General features: G+C 43.6%; 1 protein-coding gene across 1 annotated transcript in view; it reads right to left on the reverse strand.

Moving 5' to 3' along the window:
• Window positions 1-5,304: 5,304 nt before the first annotated feature.
• The window catches only part of LOC124803004 (extracellular tyrosine-protein kinase PKDCC-like), a 46,967-nt gene continuing 33,271 nt past the window's right edge, over window positions 5,305-19,000 (reverse strand). The window contains exon 6 of the mRNA XM_047264111.1: window positions 5,305-5,776. Within this exon, the coding sequence (XP_047120067.1) occupies window positions 5,688-5,776 (89 nt within the window). The 3' untranslated portion in view covers window positions 5,305-5,687. The remainder of the gene's footprint in view (window positions 5,777-19,000) is intronic.

Consider the following 19,000-nt stretch of genomic DNA (forward strand, 5'->3'; position numbering starts at 1 on the left):
ATCAGTCTGACCATATTTCACTCCCGTATCAGTTGAATTTCAAAAAACAGTGAAGCATGTACTTTTTCATCTCTGACCAAGAAGCGAAACACCAATTTTCAAAGATTCAGTTGTAGAAATGCTTTTGCATTGAAATATTTTCATAACAGTTTCACCCCCTATTTCAGCCCTTAGGGGTTGATTTTCCAAAAACAGTAACATGCATATGTTTTATTTCTAACAGAGAAGCCAAATACATTATTTCATAGATTTAGCTTCAAAAATACTTGCACAATGATATATTTCCAAAAAAACTTTATCCCCCGTTTTACCCACAGAGGTTGAATTTCCAAAAACAGTGAAACACGTATTTTTATTTCTATTTGAGGAGCCAAACTGAAATTTTGATATATTTAGCTTAAAAATGCTTTCATCATAAAAATTTTAATAAAGTCTTACCCCCCCCCCCCCCCCATTTTATCCCATTAGGGGTTTAGTTTCCAAAAACACTGAAACACACATTTTTTTATTTGTAACTAAGAAATCAAATACCAGTGTTCATAGAAGTAACTTTAAAATACTTTACTAGTTCTTTAACAATGATACATTTTCAAAATAGCTTTCACCCATTATTCACCCCCATAGGGTTACATTTCCAAAAATGCTGAAACATGTATTTCTTTACTTCTGACCGAGAAACAAAATGCTAATTTTTGTACGTCTAGTTTCAAAAAACCCTTCATTCCCTATTTCACCTCCCTACAGATGGAATTTCGAAAATTTTTTAAGTGATGCCTACTGCATAAGATCAACACCCTCTGCAAATTTCAAGTTTCTACCCTTAGTGGTTTGGGCTGGGTGAAGGTTAGGTTACATAGTCAGTCTGTCTGTACATTGCCTTTTATATGCAGAGATTATTCACTTGAGCAATTTTTTTTTTTTTTTTTTTTTTTTTTTTAATTTACTTCTGGGGCATCTCTCATGACATTCCAACAACAGTCTGCAAGTGTAGACAAGTTCCACTCGACTTGATATCTTCTCTTTCAATTGCGGAAATGTCTCAATGGAAGCACTTTGTGCTTGTCACTCACAGCGCAACAACTGCTTGGAGAGAAGTTGAGATTTGAGTCCAGAAACTAAATTTGAGCGACATATTACAACCTAGCTTTTGGTATGCCATCAAAAGTTCATTAACTGCCAGATCATAATTTTCAGCTGCTTGATTTCCAAAGAAATTATGTACATCAATTTTTGAAGGCTTCTCAAGCTGTCCATCTACCTGCAGTAACCCTGTTAAGTGAATCATTCTTAAACATGTCTCAAATTTGCAGCCCACTGAAGATTCCCTCTTTGATATTAGCATCACTGAGCTGTGAGAATTTTGTCTTTAAATACTCTGAAGCTTCTTCTTGATTCATTGCTTCACTTAATTCTTCATAAGGACTAGCTTTGTGTGTAAAGGTGGCAACAAGATTTAATCATATAAAAACTTAGGGAGTGTGCATATATTCTTTTTCCCAGGAGTCACCATTTTCCTTTCAGGCCATATTTTTAACATAGTGTGATTTTCTGTCTTCACTGTCCCAATCACAAAGGAAGCAGCAATACTTGGTGTATCCTAACTGCATTCTGAGTTTGATAGCAATAACCTTCAGACTGGCACGTATGTACCATTGATGGACTTTATATTTTAGTTTTTCAAGAACCAATTTTACATTTTCCTAGCTCTCCTGTATATGTATAGTGTGACCTACAGAAACATATGGCAGTGTGTTTCCATTGTCTAGCAAAACAGCTTTCAAGCTCAACTTAAGAGTCAAAGAAAAATCTGTAGTCTTCAGGATTATGCTCTAGTCTTAAAACTGCTATCAGACCATTTACACTAATGCATGCAACAAGGTTGTTTTCCACTTCAAAGAATGCTGTTAAACTTCTTTCTTGATGTCTACATCCAGACACTTTCAGTTTTTTTCCCAGGAGATTCCACTGCTGAAGCCTTGAGCCAGAAAGTTCGGCCTTCTTGTTTAGTAACTCCAGATTATGACATAAGTTCTTCTTTAGACAGTTCTGGTGTACTCTATGGATCTCATTGCCAAGACTCATGCTGTTGTTTGCATTCACCCTGCACATCATCTTCAGATTCTATGACAAAACGTTCCAGAGGAATAGGAACAAGCAGGTCTTCATGTGGTACTAGTCATGTAGCTAATGAAAAAGCTGGATGAGTGATGGTCCAGTTTTTCTTTCTTGACATTTCATAGGGCAATACCTTATAAAATAACACTCACTGCCATGATTGGAAGTTTCTCACCATGTCATGGGAACAGCAAATGGTACTCACTTTACTGTTTTGTTTAAGGAACAATGGAGATTTACTGCACTTGAATTACAGAAAATATTTGGTGACGACAGTTTATCATTATTTGCTTAAGCAAATTTATGATTATGAATAAATCATTTGCCCCCATGAAGATAAATAAAGGTTTGCACTTAATTACTTGTTTACCTATAAAAACTGAACTTCAAACACGGGATATTAGTGAAAAAGAAGAGCAGACAGGTTCTTTAAGCATGCTAAAGGACATTTATGTAAACACAGTAGCTTTTTTTAGGATCAAAATACAGCATACTCAGTGCTGACTGTTTATTTGTAACAATTAAAAAAATTATCAACATTACAAAATATCCCTCTATCATAAAATTAATTCCCACCTTTTCAAGTGAATGAGAGCTATTGAAACATTTTAAACATCATATGTTTATTTCACACTGAAAAGAATAGGAATTAACTACTTTTAACTTCAATAGATTCTGAGTGTAGACCAGTGGTATGAGAGAAGAGTACAAACTTAGACTGAAAATGGAAATTTGCCTTATCCTTTTCAAAGGAACCATTATGGCATTTACCAAGAGATTTACAAAGATAGTGGAAATCTGGATGATGGGAAGAATTTGAGCCACAGTCCTCTCAAATTATAAAACCAGTGCGAGAAAAAATTTCAGGAGACTATATGGCCTTGAGTGCTTTGTTTTTCTCAACCATTTGTAATTTTTGTGGTTAGTTTCAGTTCCCAAATTTTCCACTCTTCAGTACATATTCACAGGCCATTCTCTCCTGCTAAGAGGATGACTACCTTTTTCTTGTCCCAGTTAAGCAACTGCATTAAATATCAAAATGAACACACTTTCTGCAGCATCCATTTAATTTCTTCACAAGATTTTTCCACGTATTTGACAACTATCCTTATAGAAGTTGTGGACTTCCTATTCAGTGATTACAGGAGTCACTGAGTTCCCTTATTATTAGTAACATTGCTGTATGTTGGATTGTAGCAGATTGAGTCGGAAGGGTACCATTACACAACTTTCAGAGCATCACTGGAGAGTCATCTCAAAGCCTTCCACCGCCCCCCCCCCCACCTGCCCATTTATCTAAAAATAAATAAATAATAATAACAATACTAGTTGACCAGGCACAGAAGCTGGTGAAAGGTTCTATGGAATTCCCCTGAGACTCAGGACAAATGTGTATCACCTTAGGACCATACACCTGAGCGAGCTTAACATAATTAGTTGGTGGCAAGTACCAAAACATGTTTATGTTAGCAACATTGTTTGCAACTTGTTCCACAACATGTTGGCAACATTGTTTTTCATGTTCCCATTTACACTAGTGACAAATGTTTCTACACTTATGCATCATCTACTATGCTGAACTAACGGCGAATGTTTCACATTGTGTATTTGCATCAACAGCTATGCTGTGACAAGTGAAGAGGAAGACTTAGTTATGTGTAGCGCTGCATTGATAATGTTCTATAAAATAATCAGATAAAGGAAAACATGTAACATCATTGGACAAAAACATACTACCTATACAAGATGTGGTGGGAGTGACATGCAGTGGGAGCTGAATTTGGAAGACAGTTCTGGTTTTCATAACTTTTCTAGGATGTCCGTCAGTTTTTTCAAAGAAACATTTTTAAAAAAAGAAATTCCTGTGGAATAAGGACTTGCTGTTATTCTTACCTTTTTCGGCACTGGGAGATTCCTATCAAAGCCTTCCTTATTTAATCCACATTTCATAGCCAGTCATTTCTCAAATAATTCATGCAGTTTGTGAAGCTTTGGTTGAAGGTTTAAGGGATTAGGTAAATGTAATTCAATTATGTTAATACTACTGGAACAGATGTAAGTGATTATATTTATTTTTATTTTCATATCAAAATTAATTGAAATTATTTTGAATAAAGAAAACTACTTCAGTGCCAATGTCACTCACACTTACAATCAATATGATGGGCAATTCGCAGCTGATGATCTGCCTGCCACATATACATTTACTATTGTCCACTGCCTCATAAAAAGCAATGTGATTTTTTTTGTCATTGCCTTTTTTGTAGAACAGCAGCTCACGTAAAATGGTGACAACAATTTTTCTGAAGTTAGATAGCGCATCCTGTTGTCACTGCAGTATTGAGAAATGAGATAATTTTTAATCTATCTCACTGCTGCTGGTGCCAAGTAATGCAGCATTTTTCTGTAGTGACCCAGGCTTTTGTTTAATATTTTTATAACTATGATTTTGAACATTCCACGGGCACTCCCGTCTCCCCGAGTGTGGCGAGTTCACAAATTTTGCTTTCACTGCATAGGGGATTTGGTGGCAGCAGGCCAGGAACAATGTTCCGTGTGTTGTCAACACCGGTAGTCTAATACTAGCTGCAAACAATGTAGGGAACAACACTGCAGAACATGTGTCAAACTCAATGTAAATGTGTTTTAACACACCTCAGGCTGAGCAGTGGTTCCTGAAGTAGGCTATGTTCAACGCATATGGCTACAGAAGACTGGTGATACTGAGCAGTACTCAGACGTGTCCCATTTAGGTGCTCACCGTGAAGCACATCTTGACAGATGGGACACTCCAGAGATTAAAATAGCCTCTGCATACAAGAAGCTGAACTAAAGTTAGAGTAGCAGGAACAAAATCCAAGAGTTGATTGTGGGATTAAGTATTAAACTATTACTAATCTGTTATTTGATCAACTGAGTAATAATTGTAAAGTTCAGAAAGAAGTTGTCTGCTAAAATGTAATTTCTGTTGGGGGGCTAATGAATTTATCAGCTCCTGTACTACTGTACACAAAAAATATTTTGCATATAGCATTCAGGATGAAGGACCAAACAGATGCAATATTAATGTGTGTCAGTTTCATGGGCAATATGTGAAAATTAAGTTTGATAATTTTAAGAGCACATTTAGAGTTGAAATCTCAGTTTAACTAATAACATCACTAAGGAAACATCAACAGACACAGGAAAAACAATCAAGCTTTTTATTGAAAAATGCCCCTTATGACATGTTGCAACAATAAAAATATGATATTCTGTACACAATTATATGAATAAACATGATAATAAAATTTTATCAATCCTTCCTAATACTGCTGAATACAGTACAAATAATACTGAAATTATTGCATTACTGGACAATGTTTAAAATATTTGACTTCAGTTTTCTCCATGTAGGTGTCTTGTCACTTTAACCAAAACACTATACATAAAAGTTAAATGATCTGTTACATCTTCAATTACAATGCACATTTCATGACTGTTCATTGCATTTGTGTGGTAAGGAACAGATACAGCACACATTTTCACAATGTCACTGAAATTTAAGCCCACATTTCACAATTATCACATTCTCACACTTCATCTTTCTTTATCAATAAAGTATAACCTTTCCTTTCAGAAGGCAAACTGCAACCATTCTTGAAGACAGCCAATGTTCTGCCTGAAATCATATAATGTTGATAAAATAGCAGTGAAATAGTTGCTTTCACATGTGACATCAATATTTACAATGCAAACACAATGGTTAGCTATTTTCTGCAAACAAATTATTGCTGGATCACAGTAATGAGACTTCCTCCAGCAACCTTACTTCTGTTAGTACATGGCTTATAGAGGACAACATAATAATAATCAGTCAAATATATCACGGCCTCCAAATGTACATCATAAGCTTTCACAAGGGAACCTCCCCATCGCACCCCCCTCAGATTTAGTTATAAGTTGGCACAGTGGATAGGCCTTGAATATCTGAACACAGATCAATCGAGAAAACAGGAAGAAGTTGTGTGGAACTTGAAAAAAATAAGCAAAATATACAAACTGAGTAGTCCATGCGCAAGATAGGCAACATCAAGGAGAGCGTGAGCTGAGGAGCGCCGTGGTCCCGTGGTTAGCGTGAGTAGCTGTGGAATGAGAGGTCCTTGGTTCAAGTCCTCCCTCAAGCGAAAAGTTTACTTTTTTTATCTTCGGAAAGTTATGATCTGTCCGTTCGTTCATTAACGTCTCTGTTCACTGTAATAAGTTTAGTGTCTGTATTTTGCGACCGCACCACAAAACCGTGCGATTAGTAGACGAAAGGACGTTCCTCTCCAATGGGAACCGAAAACGTTTGATCGCAAGGTCATAGTTCAACCGATTCCTCCACAGGAAAACACGTCTGATATATTCTATACGACAATGGTGATGGCATGTGCGTCACATGACAGCAATATGTTGTCGACCCACCTAACTTGTACACTTGGCGAATGGGTAAAAAGATTCTTCTACCTTGCCCGATTTAGGTTTTCTTGTGGATGTGATAATCACTCCCAAAAAAGTGATGAAAACATAAGAGATTGTCACATAAAATGCAACAAATGAATGCAACAGTTTCACAGTCGCACAGTTTTCCTGTGCTCTGTCAAAACATATGTTTTTAACGTTTTCCGTGTGTAGACCGTCAAATCCTGCATATGTCCAAGCAAATCTGAACATGTCCTGGAATTTTGGAGAGCGAAGTTGATTACGTGTGTGTGCCTGAACTTTGATAATTGACACACGATCACGTAAACAATACTGCTCTGTGTACCTGTGCGGCTTCGCAAAATCATAGAATCTTTTCACGAAGTATTTCACTTGCTGAAAACCTCGTATCGGACGGACGGGCAGACGGACAGATAATAATTGTCTGAAAATAAAAAATTAAACTTTTCACTCGAGGGAAGACTTGAACCAAGGACTTCTCGTTTCGCAGCTGCTCACGCTAACCACGGGACCACGGCGCTCCTGAGCTCACACTATCCTTAATGTTGCCTATCTTGCGCATGGACTACTCAGTTTGTACATTTTACTTATTTTTTTCATAGTTCCACACAACTTCTTCCTGTTTTCTCGATTAATCTGAGATCAGTTTTTCAAGGCCTATCCAACATGCCAACTTATAACTAAATCTGAGGGGGGTGCGGTAGGGAGGTTCCCTTTGCAGGTGGGGAGAACTTCCGATCACTCCCCATTTTTTTCATTCCTGCTCATCTCACATAATAAGCAGAAAACAACAAACATAGCCATTGGAAACTATGCAGCAGTTTGCTTCCTGCATGATTCCTTGGCTACTGCTTCATCAGGTGATATTTTTTCTTTATACTGAATGCCCCAGTTTCTAAAAGAACAACAGTTGCTCCAGATAGCCTGGTGGCTTACGAGCCAAAAACAGCTGATTAGGTAGAACTGAAAAGTGATGCTCATGAAGGGCAAATAGTTCATTTTGCAACTGAAAACAGCATTCAGTGTTTCAGTTTTGTGACTAATTTGTTATCTGCACCAAGAAATTTGTGTACCTAATCAATGCTAAGGCTGTGGGCCTTAATGTGCAATTATTCAAAAACTGAGGAGTAAAAAAAAGTGAATAATGGTACAAATATGAGAAAGTCATGGTTTAAAATCTTTTAACACTAGTATGAAATATCCTAAGTATGGGATGATGATGACGACGACGATTATGGTGGTGGTTGTTGTTGTTGTTGTTTCCATGGAAGTGTGATTTAATCCCTTCGGAATGTATGGTTGGACTGCTTTGATCTTGGACGGAAGCACCACTCTAACAAGTGAGAAAAGGTAGGTGTGTGTGTGTGTGTGTGTGTATTTAGGATGCATCTACCTTTTTTATCACCCAATGGATGGCAATGACACCTAACCAGAGAGATAAGTTTGGATTTTGGCCTTGGTCAGACCGTCGAGCAGTCTAATTAATGTAAATAATACCACAGGAAGAATTCAGTGTTGCACGGGCCTCGACATGAATAGGATAGCCGTGGAGAAGCGAAGTGGCAAACGGTAGATGTGCTTGAGAATCAGAAGTAGTCTCCAAAGGCAAAGTGCCACTGTGTACATGAGAGCAGGATTTCACAGGGCAGACAACTTCGTCAACACCTTCTGAAATAGAAACTGATTTACCATTGCATAGGACTGATCTTTTTCAGTACATGACACCAAGAGGAACCATGGTGCAGCTGGCAGCATCTTTGAATCAGGAGCTTCATTCGGTTCATTTCTGGTAGACATGGACTGCAAAGATAGGAAAATCCCATGATTGCCAGCATCTCCAATGGCACACTCCTTCCAACTGGGAGACTCATTCAGAAGGGGCGAACCCACCTTAAGTTATTGTTCACACCTCAGGCCACACCTATCTAACACCTGTGGGCTTGGCCTGTACCAGGGGGTACATGTGAACCCTACCTGTCAACCCAGGGCTGGGAATTAAGCATTATCCAGTCACCTGTTACGGGGCAGATGTGTGGGCTGCCTTCAGAAGTGCACAGGGAGGAAGAAGAAAAAAAGAAGAGCCTCAAACGCTGAAGCACAGGAAGGATGGGAGAAGGTCCATGAAGAAAGGAAAAAGGAATGAAAAAGAGTGGTGAGACTGTTCTTATGTCACTAGACAATGCAGAACATAAAACAAAAAAAAAAACCTATGTTCCCCGAGGGAGGGGAAAAAGAAAAGCAAGAGGATACACATACAGCACAGAAGGGAAAAGATGCTGCAAAGGCTCAGGACCCATGGTAGCCAAGCATGAACCCGCCAAAGAGTGGCGGCCTTCTGGGAAGTGGGTTGACTATGAACATCATTCTGTATGAGTAGCATGACTTCCCCAAGGGATGGAATAATGGACCGGTAAGGAATGCGAGAGCTCAAAGCAGTCATGAGGATGCAATTTTGTTTCTGAACGCAGAGAACAAGTGGATGCTGTGATTCTAAAAGCATTCATAAATCCTCTTTGTTAGATCAAAGACTGCGAATGTTCCATTGGAGGAGAGTCATGACAACTAAAAAATGAAGGGGTGTCACCACAGGAGCTGCCAAGTGCCAACCTTTGAAGACTCGCTGCTACAGGATACAGAAGCAGGAGTATCCTGCTCCATGAGGTCTGCAGAAGCGGCGGCATTCTCTGTCTGTTGGCCTGCGGGGTCCAAGGCACAAAAACAGTTGGTGGTGTGCACTGCCAACAGGAGCTCAGCCAGGTAATTGTAACATGTGGTGACACCATCAAAGAGGATCCTTGAGTCAGCGAAGGAGAAGACTGTTTGCCTTTGTTTGACTTCTTTGAGCTTTTCTGATTGGCAGAGGAAGACTCAGATGTTGGTTGGCTGGAGGACCATAAGAAATATTCACGGGAGTAACCCTTGTGTCCTTTTCAGTGTGCCGGTTGTGTAGCTGGTGTAGTTAATACTCATTTGGGCTTGTTTGAATATTTTCGTTTACCTTTTGGCAGTGCTTCCGCACCCACCATTTTCCAATGGTATTTGGAACAGCTGACTGCTCAAGAGCCAAACTGTTCAAACTATTTGGATGAGACTGCCATATCAGGTTGTACACCTGAACATCGTATTGCAATTTTGCGTACTTTGTTTCTTCTGTTATCTGATGCAGAACTAAAGAGTAGATTGGACAAATGTTATTTTTTTAAACCTGAGTCGCAGTTATCTTGGTCACGTCATCAACAGTCAAAATGTACATCCTCATCAGTTGCATTTGTTAGCCACACAAGATTTGCCAGTTCCTTGCAATGTCCCAAAAGTGCAGTCAATCTAGGGAAAATGAATTATTATTCACACTGATGCTGCACAAATCGCAGCTCCATTGCATCGCAAGAATGTCCCCTTTGTTCGGACGGATGAGTGCCAAGAATCTTTTCAGTGATTGATGCTTAGTTCACTTTAATCCTGACAAACCAGTTGTATTGCAAGTTGACGCTTCCTCTTACAGATCTGGTGCAGTGCTTTCGCACAGAATTAGTGGTAAAGACAGGCCTATCGCTTTCACATCAACATTGTTGTCCAAAGCTCAGTGTAACTATTCACAAATTGAAAAAGAGGCTTTGGATATTGTGTATGGTGTCACCAAATTACATCATCATACAATTCTACTTAGTAACTGATGACAAGCCTCCGCAGTCCTTTTTTCATCCGATGAAAATGGTTCCTGAACGAACTGCCCAAAAATTACAATGATGGGCTTGTTGTTGTCTCAATACCAGTACGAGATTGTGTACCGTCTGACAGCTCAACATGGTAATGGTTTTTTTTATGTTGTTATTTTTTATTGTGGGGTTTTGGTGTGCAAAACATCTAAGGTAATAAGCACCCAGTATAGGACCATAGAATGCTGCATCCATGAGGGTAAAGGCCGTTGCGAGGTCCAATACAAAAAGGAAGAATAAACAAATATAAAACATCAAGACATTACAGAAGAGTAACTAAAAGACGTCGACAAGACACCGGAGTCACCTGGTAGAAATCAAATCTCTTTTGTCATATTACTACTTGTTAAAAAACTTAAAACACGAGCCACAGCTCACACGTCATCCGCTGAAATGTCCGGCAAAGCAGGCGGCAGCCCAACCCTGAGATGTAAGTGGCCAAAATAAGGGCAGAAGATCAGGAAATGTCTGAACGTTAATGGCTGGCAACAGAAAGGACAGCTGAGTGCTGCGTCGGAACTCAACAAGTGGCGGTGACTAAAGCAGCAGTGCGCTAGTCGCTACCAAGCTAACACTACTTCCTCACGGCGAGATGGCCGGGAGGTAGTCGACCAGGCTGTTGGGAGAGGTTTGACTTCTCTGAGTTTGTTCCCATGAAGGGAGCACCGATGTTCATGCCAAAGTGACGTGATACACCGATAGAGAAAAGTACAAATATCTTGTGAAGGATCAGAGTAAGAGTTGGGATGACCAAGATGGACTGCAGCCTTGGCTGCAGCATCAGCAGCGTCACTCCCAGGCACACCAACATGGCCAGCAACCCACATCAACATCACTTCGGCCCCCCATCCGGGAACAAATGGAGGCAGTCCTGGATTTGTTGAATGATGGGATGGACTGGATCAGTATCATCCAGACTCTGAAGGGCACTGAGGGAGTCAGAGCAGATCACACAGCGAATGAGCTGGTGCCTCCGAACGTAGTGAACAGCCTGATAAAGAGGGCAAAAAGCTCTGCTGTAAAAATTGTGCACTGGTCGAGAAGTCGGTATTGAAACTTATCAGCCCTGATGACAAAAGCACAGTCAACTTTGTGGGCGGACTTGGAACCATCAGCGTACAAAAATATGCTATCGGCAAGTTGTGAGCAAGTTCGAGAAATTTGCAGCGATAGGTCAGCTCGGGAGTCGAATCCTTCGGGAACGAGCTGAAACCAAGGTGGTGAAGGGCTCTTCCCCATTCGGAAAGTGGCAGGAAGTGTGAACTGCAGCTGCTGAAGCAGGTGACAAAAGCGGACGCCGGGAGGCCGCGGTCAAGAATGTCATCAAAAAAAGGGTCAAAGGTTGGATGGCCTGGCATGGAAGAAAGCCGACATGGGTACCTACTGAGTAGGACTTCGCACTGGTATGACCGGCTTCTGCATAGACTCTCAACAGGGCTAGTACGGAAGGCACCAGTGGCGAGACGGATCCCCAAATCATGTATTGTATTTGGACAGTGTAAGATAGACTGCTGTGCAGATGAGTAGACAATGCACCCATAATCCCACTTGGAGCAGACAAGAGATCGATAGAGGCAGAGGAGGATAGTCCGCTCAGCTCCCTAAGAGGTACCACTCAATACACGAAGGACATTTAGGGACTGGGTGCAGCGTGCTGCCAAGGACACGTGGGGAGGCCAACTGGGTTTCCTATCGAACATAAGCCCTAACAACTTCGTTGCATTCACAAACGGAAGGGCATTGTGGCCCAGTCGCAAGAACGGTGGAAGAAATGCCTTATACCGCCAGAAATTGATGCCAATGGACTTGGTAGCAGAAAAGTGGAAGCCATTTGTGACACTCCATGAAGAGACAATCCAGACAACGCTGAAGACAGCGTTGCAGGAGACACGTTTCCTGGGAGCTGCAATAAATAGCAAAGTTGTCAACGAAAAGAGAACCAGAAATGCCAGTCCATAATGGGGTTGATGGCTATGGCAAAGATTTCCCACAGGGGGAAGATTCTGCAGCATGAGGACATGGATTATATCGGGCCCAGGAGGAGGAGACCTGGATGAGGAGAGGAGAGCACATTCAGCTCCCTCATAGTAAAAGAAGTATTGGAAGATTCTGCAGCATGAGGACATGGATTGTATCGGGCCCAGGAGGAGGAGACCTGGATGAGGATGAGAGAGCACGTTCGAGCTCCCTCATAGTAAAAGAAGTATTGTAAGATTCACGATTCAAAGAGAGAAAAAGAGATAGCACGATCCTCCTCCACCTCTTTCTGAGGAAGGAAGGCAGGATGGTAGTGGGTGGAGCTCGAAATCTCTGCAAAGTACTGGCCAAAAGCGTTTGGAAACATCTACATGACATTTCCCGTAACAGTCAGACCAAGGATTGAGGAGTGGGCAGTAGCCCCAGAAAGCCCCACCTAGGGACCGGGACCCAACGGGGAGAAGTAGCAGTACGAGGGATAGAGGATTCGGCAGTTGAGAGAATAACGTCCACCTAGGTGCTCGATCTGATCATCACAGCTGAGAAATGGCCGTTCATCAAAGACTGCCAAGGAGGAATATAGCCTCCAGTCAGCAAGAGAGAATTTCCAATGAGCAGGCCGCTGTGGTGGGGTATGACTGTACAGGCGAGTCAGACAAGGGAAGTGGTCACTCGAGTAAATATCAGAAAGAGCACACTACTCGAGATGTCGAGCGAGCTGGGCAGAGCAGATCGAGAGCTCTAAGTGGGAATAACTGTGCGTGGAATCAGAGAGAAATGTGGCTTCGCTAGTGTTAAGGCACACAAGATTATAATCATTAAGAAGATACGTGAAAAAGAGAACCTCTTGGGCAGGTGACAGGTGAGCACCGAGGAGGAGAAAGGGTGGAGGAAGCTTAGCAACAAGTTGCATCAGGTCTGCCCTAGTGACATCAGAAGACGAGGGGATATAAATGGTGCAGAGGGAAAAGGTAAATTTGGGAAGGAAAACACGGGCAGCAACTGCTTGCAAGTGGGTGTGTGAAAGGGGATAGGACGATGACAAACCTCATCTTGTAGAAGCAGCATGACCCCACCATGAGCAGGAATCCCCGCCCTAAGTGGAAGGTCCATCTGGAGAGAAGTAAAATGGGAGAGAGCAAAATGGTCTTGAGGACGTAGCTTGGTTTCTTGGAGACAGACGACGAGCAGACATTGCAATTACAAGAGCAGCTGGAGCTCCGCCCTGTTAGACCGAAGGCCACGGACATTCCATTGTAAAAGGGCCATAAAATTTAGGAACACCAGAGAATGAAGAAGAAACTCACTTTGATGGCCACTTAGGGCGAGCTGTCAAGGGAGGACGGCCACTGGAATCCACACGTGGAGGATTTTCGTCCATCAACTCAGCGGGATCAAAGGAGCTTCCCTGGTGTCTGTCAGTTGAAGTCGAAGAGGGACGACGAGTCAGACAGGGGGAAGACTGTTTTGGATTTTGGCGATTGGCAGAAGAGCTAGATGGCTGCGAACTCAAGGTATGTAAGAAATTTTCCTGGGACTTTTTGAACTGACGGTTCGCTGGCTGCGTTGCAACTGTCTTCGCTGGTGAGGGCAAAGAACGGGTAGCAGACTCTACTGCCCAGAAAGTGGGAGAAGGAGTGTCAGCTTGAAGGCGAGGCAAGTTTGCCACCCTCAAACTGAACTGTAAGTCTCAAGTTTGCGTAGCCACGTTTTTTGTGGGACGGGGAGAGGCTAACATGGTGCTGTAGCTTCCAGACGAAGGGACATTTTGTTTGCTGCTCGCCAACAGTTTCCGGGCAACAGTAAAAGGTACCTTCTCCTTCACCCTTATCTCCTGAACAGCCTGCTCGTCTTGATAGATGGGACAAGAATGAGAAGAAGCACCATGTTCTCCATGACAATTAATGCATCGGGGGGGGAAAGAGGTGGACAGGCCACTCTCGTGTGCATCCCTGCTACAAGTGACACATTTGGTCACGTTTTACATGACGTGCTGGTATGATTGAACTGGTGGCATTTTTGACACCTCAACGGATTGAGAATGTAAGGGCGCACAGAGATGACTTCAAAGACTGCCTTGATCTTGATAGGAAGCGTTAACTGATCGAAAGTCAGGAATAGTGTACGAGTGGGCACCAAATTGGCAGCTACCTTCTTCATAACTCTATGAACAGCAGTAACACCCTGATCCAATAGATTAGTTATTTCATCCTCTGTCAAGCCATCCAACAGCCGGGTGTAGATAGCACTGTGGGACGAGTTAAGTGTACTATGAGCCTCCACTTTTATAGGATATTCGTGGAGGGTTTGGCCTTGAGTAGTTTCTGGGCCTGGAGAGCACTATCAATTTTCAAAAGCAGCATTCCATTGCGGAGACGAGAGCATAACTTCACAGGGCCGGCAATGCCATCCACGCCTTTCTGTATAACAAAGGGGTTTACAGAAGCAAAAGTCTGGTTTTCATCTAAACGTGATATCGAGGTGGAACAGGAAGAGACATTGAGGCAGGAGCCTCATTCCACTTTTGTTTATGGGAAACTGAGAAAGAGAAAGAAAATCAGTCATTGGGCAAAAGTACCCCATGACTGCCAGCATCTCCGATGGCTCACTCCTTCCAGCAGGGGCCCTATAAAGGGCAAACCCCTGCCTTAGGTGACTGTCCACACCTTAGGTCACACCCCCCCGAGCGACAGACAGAGGGACCAATCGGCAGAGGAGGAAGGTAACAGCTCAGGCAATCACACCTCCCTGGGGCTGGGAATTGCCTCGCTCCTGTTACGAGTCAAATGTGTGGTTGGCCGTAAGGCACATGCAGGGAGGAGAAGAAAAGATACAAAGGAAAGGAAGGATGGTCTCAAACACAACAGCGAAGGAAAAGGAGAGCAGAACAAGGAAAGAAAGGACCGAGGCAGGGAGAAGGGAGAGAGAGCGGGGTAGGGGGGGTGGAGAGAGAGAGAGAGAGAGCGGGGAAGGGGGGGGGAGAGAGAGAGCGGGGAAGGGGGGGGGAGAGAGAGAGAGCGGGGAAGGGGGGGGGAGAGAGAGAGAGAGAGAGAGCGGGGAAGGGGGGGGGGGAGAGAGAGAGAGAGAGAGAGAGAGAGAGAGAGAGAGAGAGAGAGAGAGCGGGGTAGGGGGGGAGAGAGCGGGGTAGGGGGGGGGGAAGAGAGAGAGAGAGAGAGAGAGAGAGAGAGAGAGAGAGAGAGAGAGAGAGAGAGAGAGAGAGAGCGGGGTAGGGGGGGGAGAGAGCGGGGTAGGGGGGGGGGGGAAGAGAGAGAGAGAGAGAGAGAGAGAGAGAGAGAGAGAGAGCGGGGTGGGGGAGAGAGAGTGGGAAAGAGCGACACAGGGAAAGAACAGTACAGGGTAAGAGCAGTGCAAGAGAGACACCTAAAAGTAAACCAACGCAAATGAGCTTAAAGAGCCCATGGAGGCACAAGACATCTCTCCAAGAGAAGGGTAAAGGACAGAAGAAGAGGAGACAAGCAGCACTGAAAGAGAAGTGGTGCTGCAAGGGTTGGGGACCCCGTGGTCGCCAAGCATGTACTCACCAAAGGGCGGTGAGTTCCCTGGGGGGGAACAAGGTAATGTGGATGCACTTTCACATCTTCCGATTGGCCCTGATACAGACTTTGATGCTTCTGCTGCATCTTGATGCCAAACTAACGCTCAGAATTCTGAATTGCTTCAATCCTCTCCTCTGACCTACAGGAAAATTCCACAGGCCATGGAAGCTGATTCAAATTTGAACATTTTGCTTACGTACATTTGCACATCTTGGCATCTTTTTGCATAGCATCAAGAACCCTTTGGTGCACCGATACTTTTCACATCGGCATGGCCTTACTATACAGAAAGGTGTGTTTCTTGTTCAGAATGGCAGTGGACAGTCATGTGTGTTGATCCCTAAAGCTTTGCAAAGAGAAGTGTTCACAAAGGACACCGGGGATTGTTTGTACAAATTTTATTTCAAGTCCAGACGGATTGCAGCATCGACATCACAATCAACTTCGTCACTGTCATGTGCATGGTAATCTGTCTCCTCCCATCCTAGTGATGGAGCTGGAGCCGCCCACACCGCAGCAGCCGACGCCTTCTACATCTGGTTATTGGCATCAGGTGGTGGACGCGTTTTCTTCTGGTCATTTTCTGGGGGATGTTTCCAACAGAGTGAAGGCCGGATGGCGGGGTACGACTGGAAGCTTGGTGTCCTCTGTAGCCACAGCTTCCGGTCCAGTGAAGCGTCCACACTACTGCCTCCCCCGCCATTGTCGTGGTCCCTACACAATGACGGCCCGTCGCTTTGGTGGAGAGGAATGTTCTGATGTGACGACAAGCACCGGCACGATGATGAAGAATGGGAGGGCAGAGAGGGCCTGAGACGACATCAGCCAATGGTACACCCTATAGGACAACAACAATAAAGGAGTGGCTTCAACACGAAGAGAATGTAAGCGCCGCAGTGCCTTGCCATGGCCACAGTGGAAGACGAGCTGACATACAAACACTATAGCAGTGACTTATGAACTATATTGTTTTGCTTGCATTGAAATTGTATATATCGAAGGACATTGATTATTTGCATGTCGCCATTTGCTTGTGACACATCTTTGTGAATACACCACATTAAGTATTGTCAATTTGACTTACAGTAATAAATGCCATCAATATGATTTGCTTGAACTGTTGTCTGGTGATCCAAGAAAGCTGCTTCCTAGGCACCCTACATTAGACAAATGGGCAGAATACAGAAGTTACATCACCAATTCAATGGGAAATTAAAAGAGGTTAACAATATTACAAAAAGGATAGATTGCTAAGCTGCTGTGAGCTGCAGATAGGTGCAACAAAAACACTGTTACACATTGGGCTTTTGGCTAAAGCCTACTTCAGGAAAGAAAACAAACACAAATTCACAACAGCAAGCACACCTCATGTACACATGACAGCTATCTCCAGCTGCTCTGACCAAAATTCAGCTCAATCACATCAAATAGAAGCAGCAATCCAGACAAGGTGGGGAAAGGGGAGGGATAGCAGGGTATGGGTGGGCGGAGAGAAGAGCATTCTTTGGCAGTATATGCAGGGATTAGAAGGTGACATGACAAAGATGCCAGACGCTGCACCTGGAAGCTGTGGGGGAAAGAGAAGGGCAAGGGATGGGATGCTGGATGGGTAGGAAGAGGGATGGGTGAGAGGGACGGGAGGAGAGAAGAACAAAAGATCAGTGGGTGCTTTCGCACAGGGTGGCGCACAATGAGGGTGAGGAGATGTGAACTGGGAGGAGGTGATGGGACTGGGGAGGGGAAGGGTGGAAACTGTTGGCTGGAGGGTGTGAGGACACTTATCAAAGGTTGAGGCCGGGATGATTTTGGGACCAGATAATGTGATGTAAGCGTAACTACCATCTGCACAGTTCAGAAAAGCTGATGGTGGAGGGAGGATTCAGATGCCCTGGGTTATGAAGCACCCACTGAAATCAAGCATGACATTTTCAGCTGCATGCTGTGCCACAGGGTGGTCCACTTTGCCCTTGGTCATAGTTTGGCAGTCAGCATTCATTTGGGGATAGCGAGTCAGGGAGAGAAAGAGTCCGCCATAGAGTGGCTAGGTTGGGACAGTCAGAGAAAATGTGGACCACCATCAAATGGGTGTCACAATGACAGTAGGGTGGGTCTTCACTATGACCATGAGTCAGCAAAGTACGGCTGATGCGGAGACGGTATAGGGTGGTAGAGTTCTTGTGAGATGCCTTCGCAGAGGACCTACACAGATTCATGTCTCCTCTATCATCCGTAGTTAGTTTGGTAAGTCAGAGTGAGGCATTCCATATTAGAGGCACCTAAAACTTGACGGCATAATACCAACTGGAGGTCTGTTTCTGGAATACCGGTATCAAGATTCAGTATATTGGTAGCCTGTTTGGCCAGGCTATCCATGAGTTCATTCCCCAGCATCCCAATGTGGCCTGGGGTCCAGACAAAGGTCACTGAGCATCCAAATTGTTCAAGAGCATACAGGGAATCCTGGATAGTAATGACCAAGGGATAGTGAGGGTGGCACTGGTTGAGAGCTTGCCAACTGCTCAAGGAGTCGCTGCAGATGAGAAAGAACCGACCAGTGCAGGAATGGATATGCTCAAGAGCATGAGAGATGGGTACTAAGTGCAGATGGTAATATCCTGAAATGCTACAAAGGTGTATTAAGAGGCAGGAGCTTGCTATATATAGTGTCTAGAACATACATGCAAACTCCGCCCGGCACCCTGTCATAGGCAGCATGATTCTTATAATATCCCCATATCCAAGAAGTACAATGCAGAATGCAGCTGATGTGGTTAAAAGATGTTATAGCTCAACCAGTGGGTGGAAAAAACTGCTAAAATTCCACTGTTGAATGATGATGTCGAAGTACAGTGAGGGCACGAAGGGAGCAAGGGGGCAGGTTATGCCCTAGGATCACCTCTTGCTACTGGTTGAGGGGTTATGGCATCAATATACATAGGTTCTGGGTTCTGTTGTGTGGTGCCCACTGGGGCCTCAGGGGCTGCCAGAATCTTGCCTCGGCCACAGGAGTTAAACAGGCAGGATCTGGTAGTTTGGGGGCCACTGGAATGTCCTCCTTGGAGGAGTTTTTCTTGTTTTTACTCTCCTTTGAGGATTCTGATGATTGCAAGGGCTTCTCTGAATCAGTTTCAGGTAAACAGGTTGAAGTCCTGTGGCCAGCAGCTTATGGTT

Source organism: Schistocerca piceifrons, chromosome 6 (assembly GCF_021461385.2).
Source record: "Schistocerca piceifrons isolate TAMUIC-IGC-003096 chromosome 6, iqSchPice1.1, whole genome shotgun sequence".
In the NCBI taxonomy this organism is placed as follows: Eukaryota; Metazoa; Arthropoda; class Insecta; order Orthoptera; family Acrididae; genus Schistocerca; species Schistocerca piceifrons.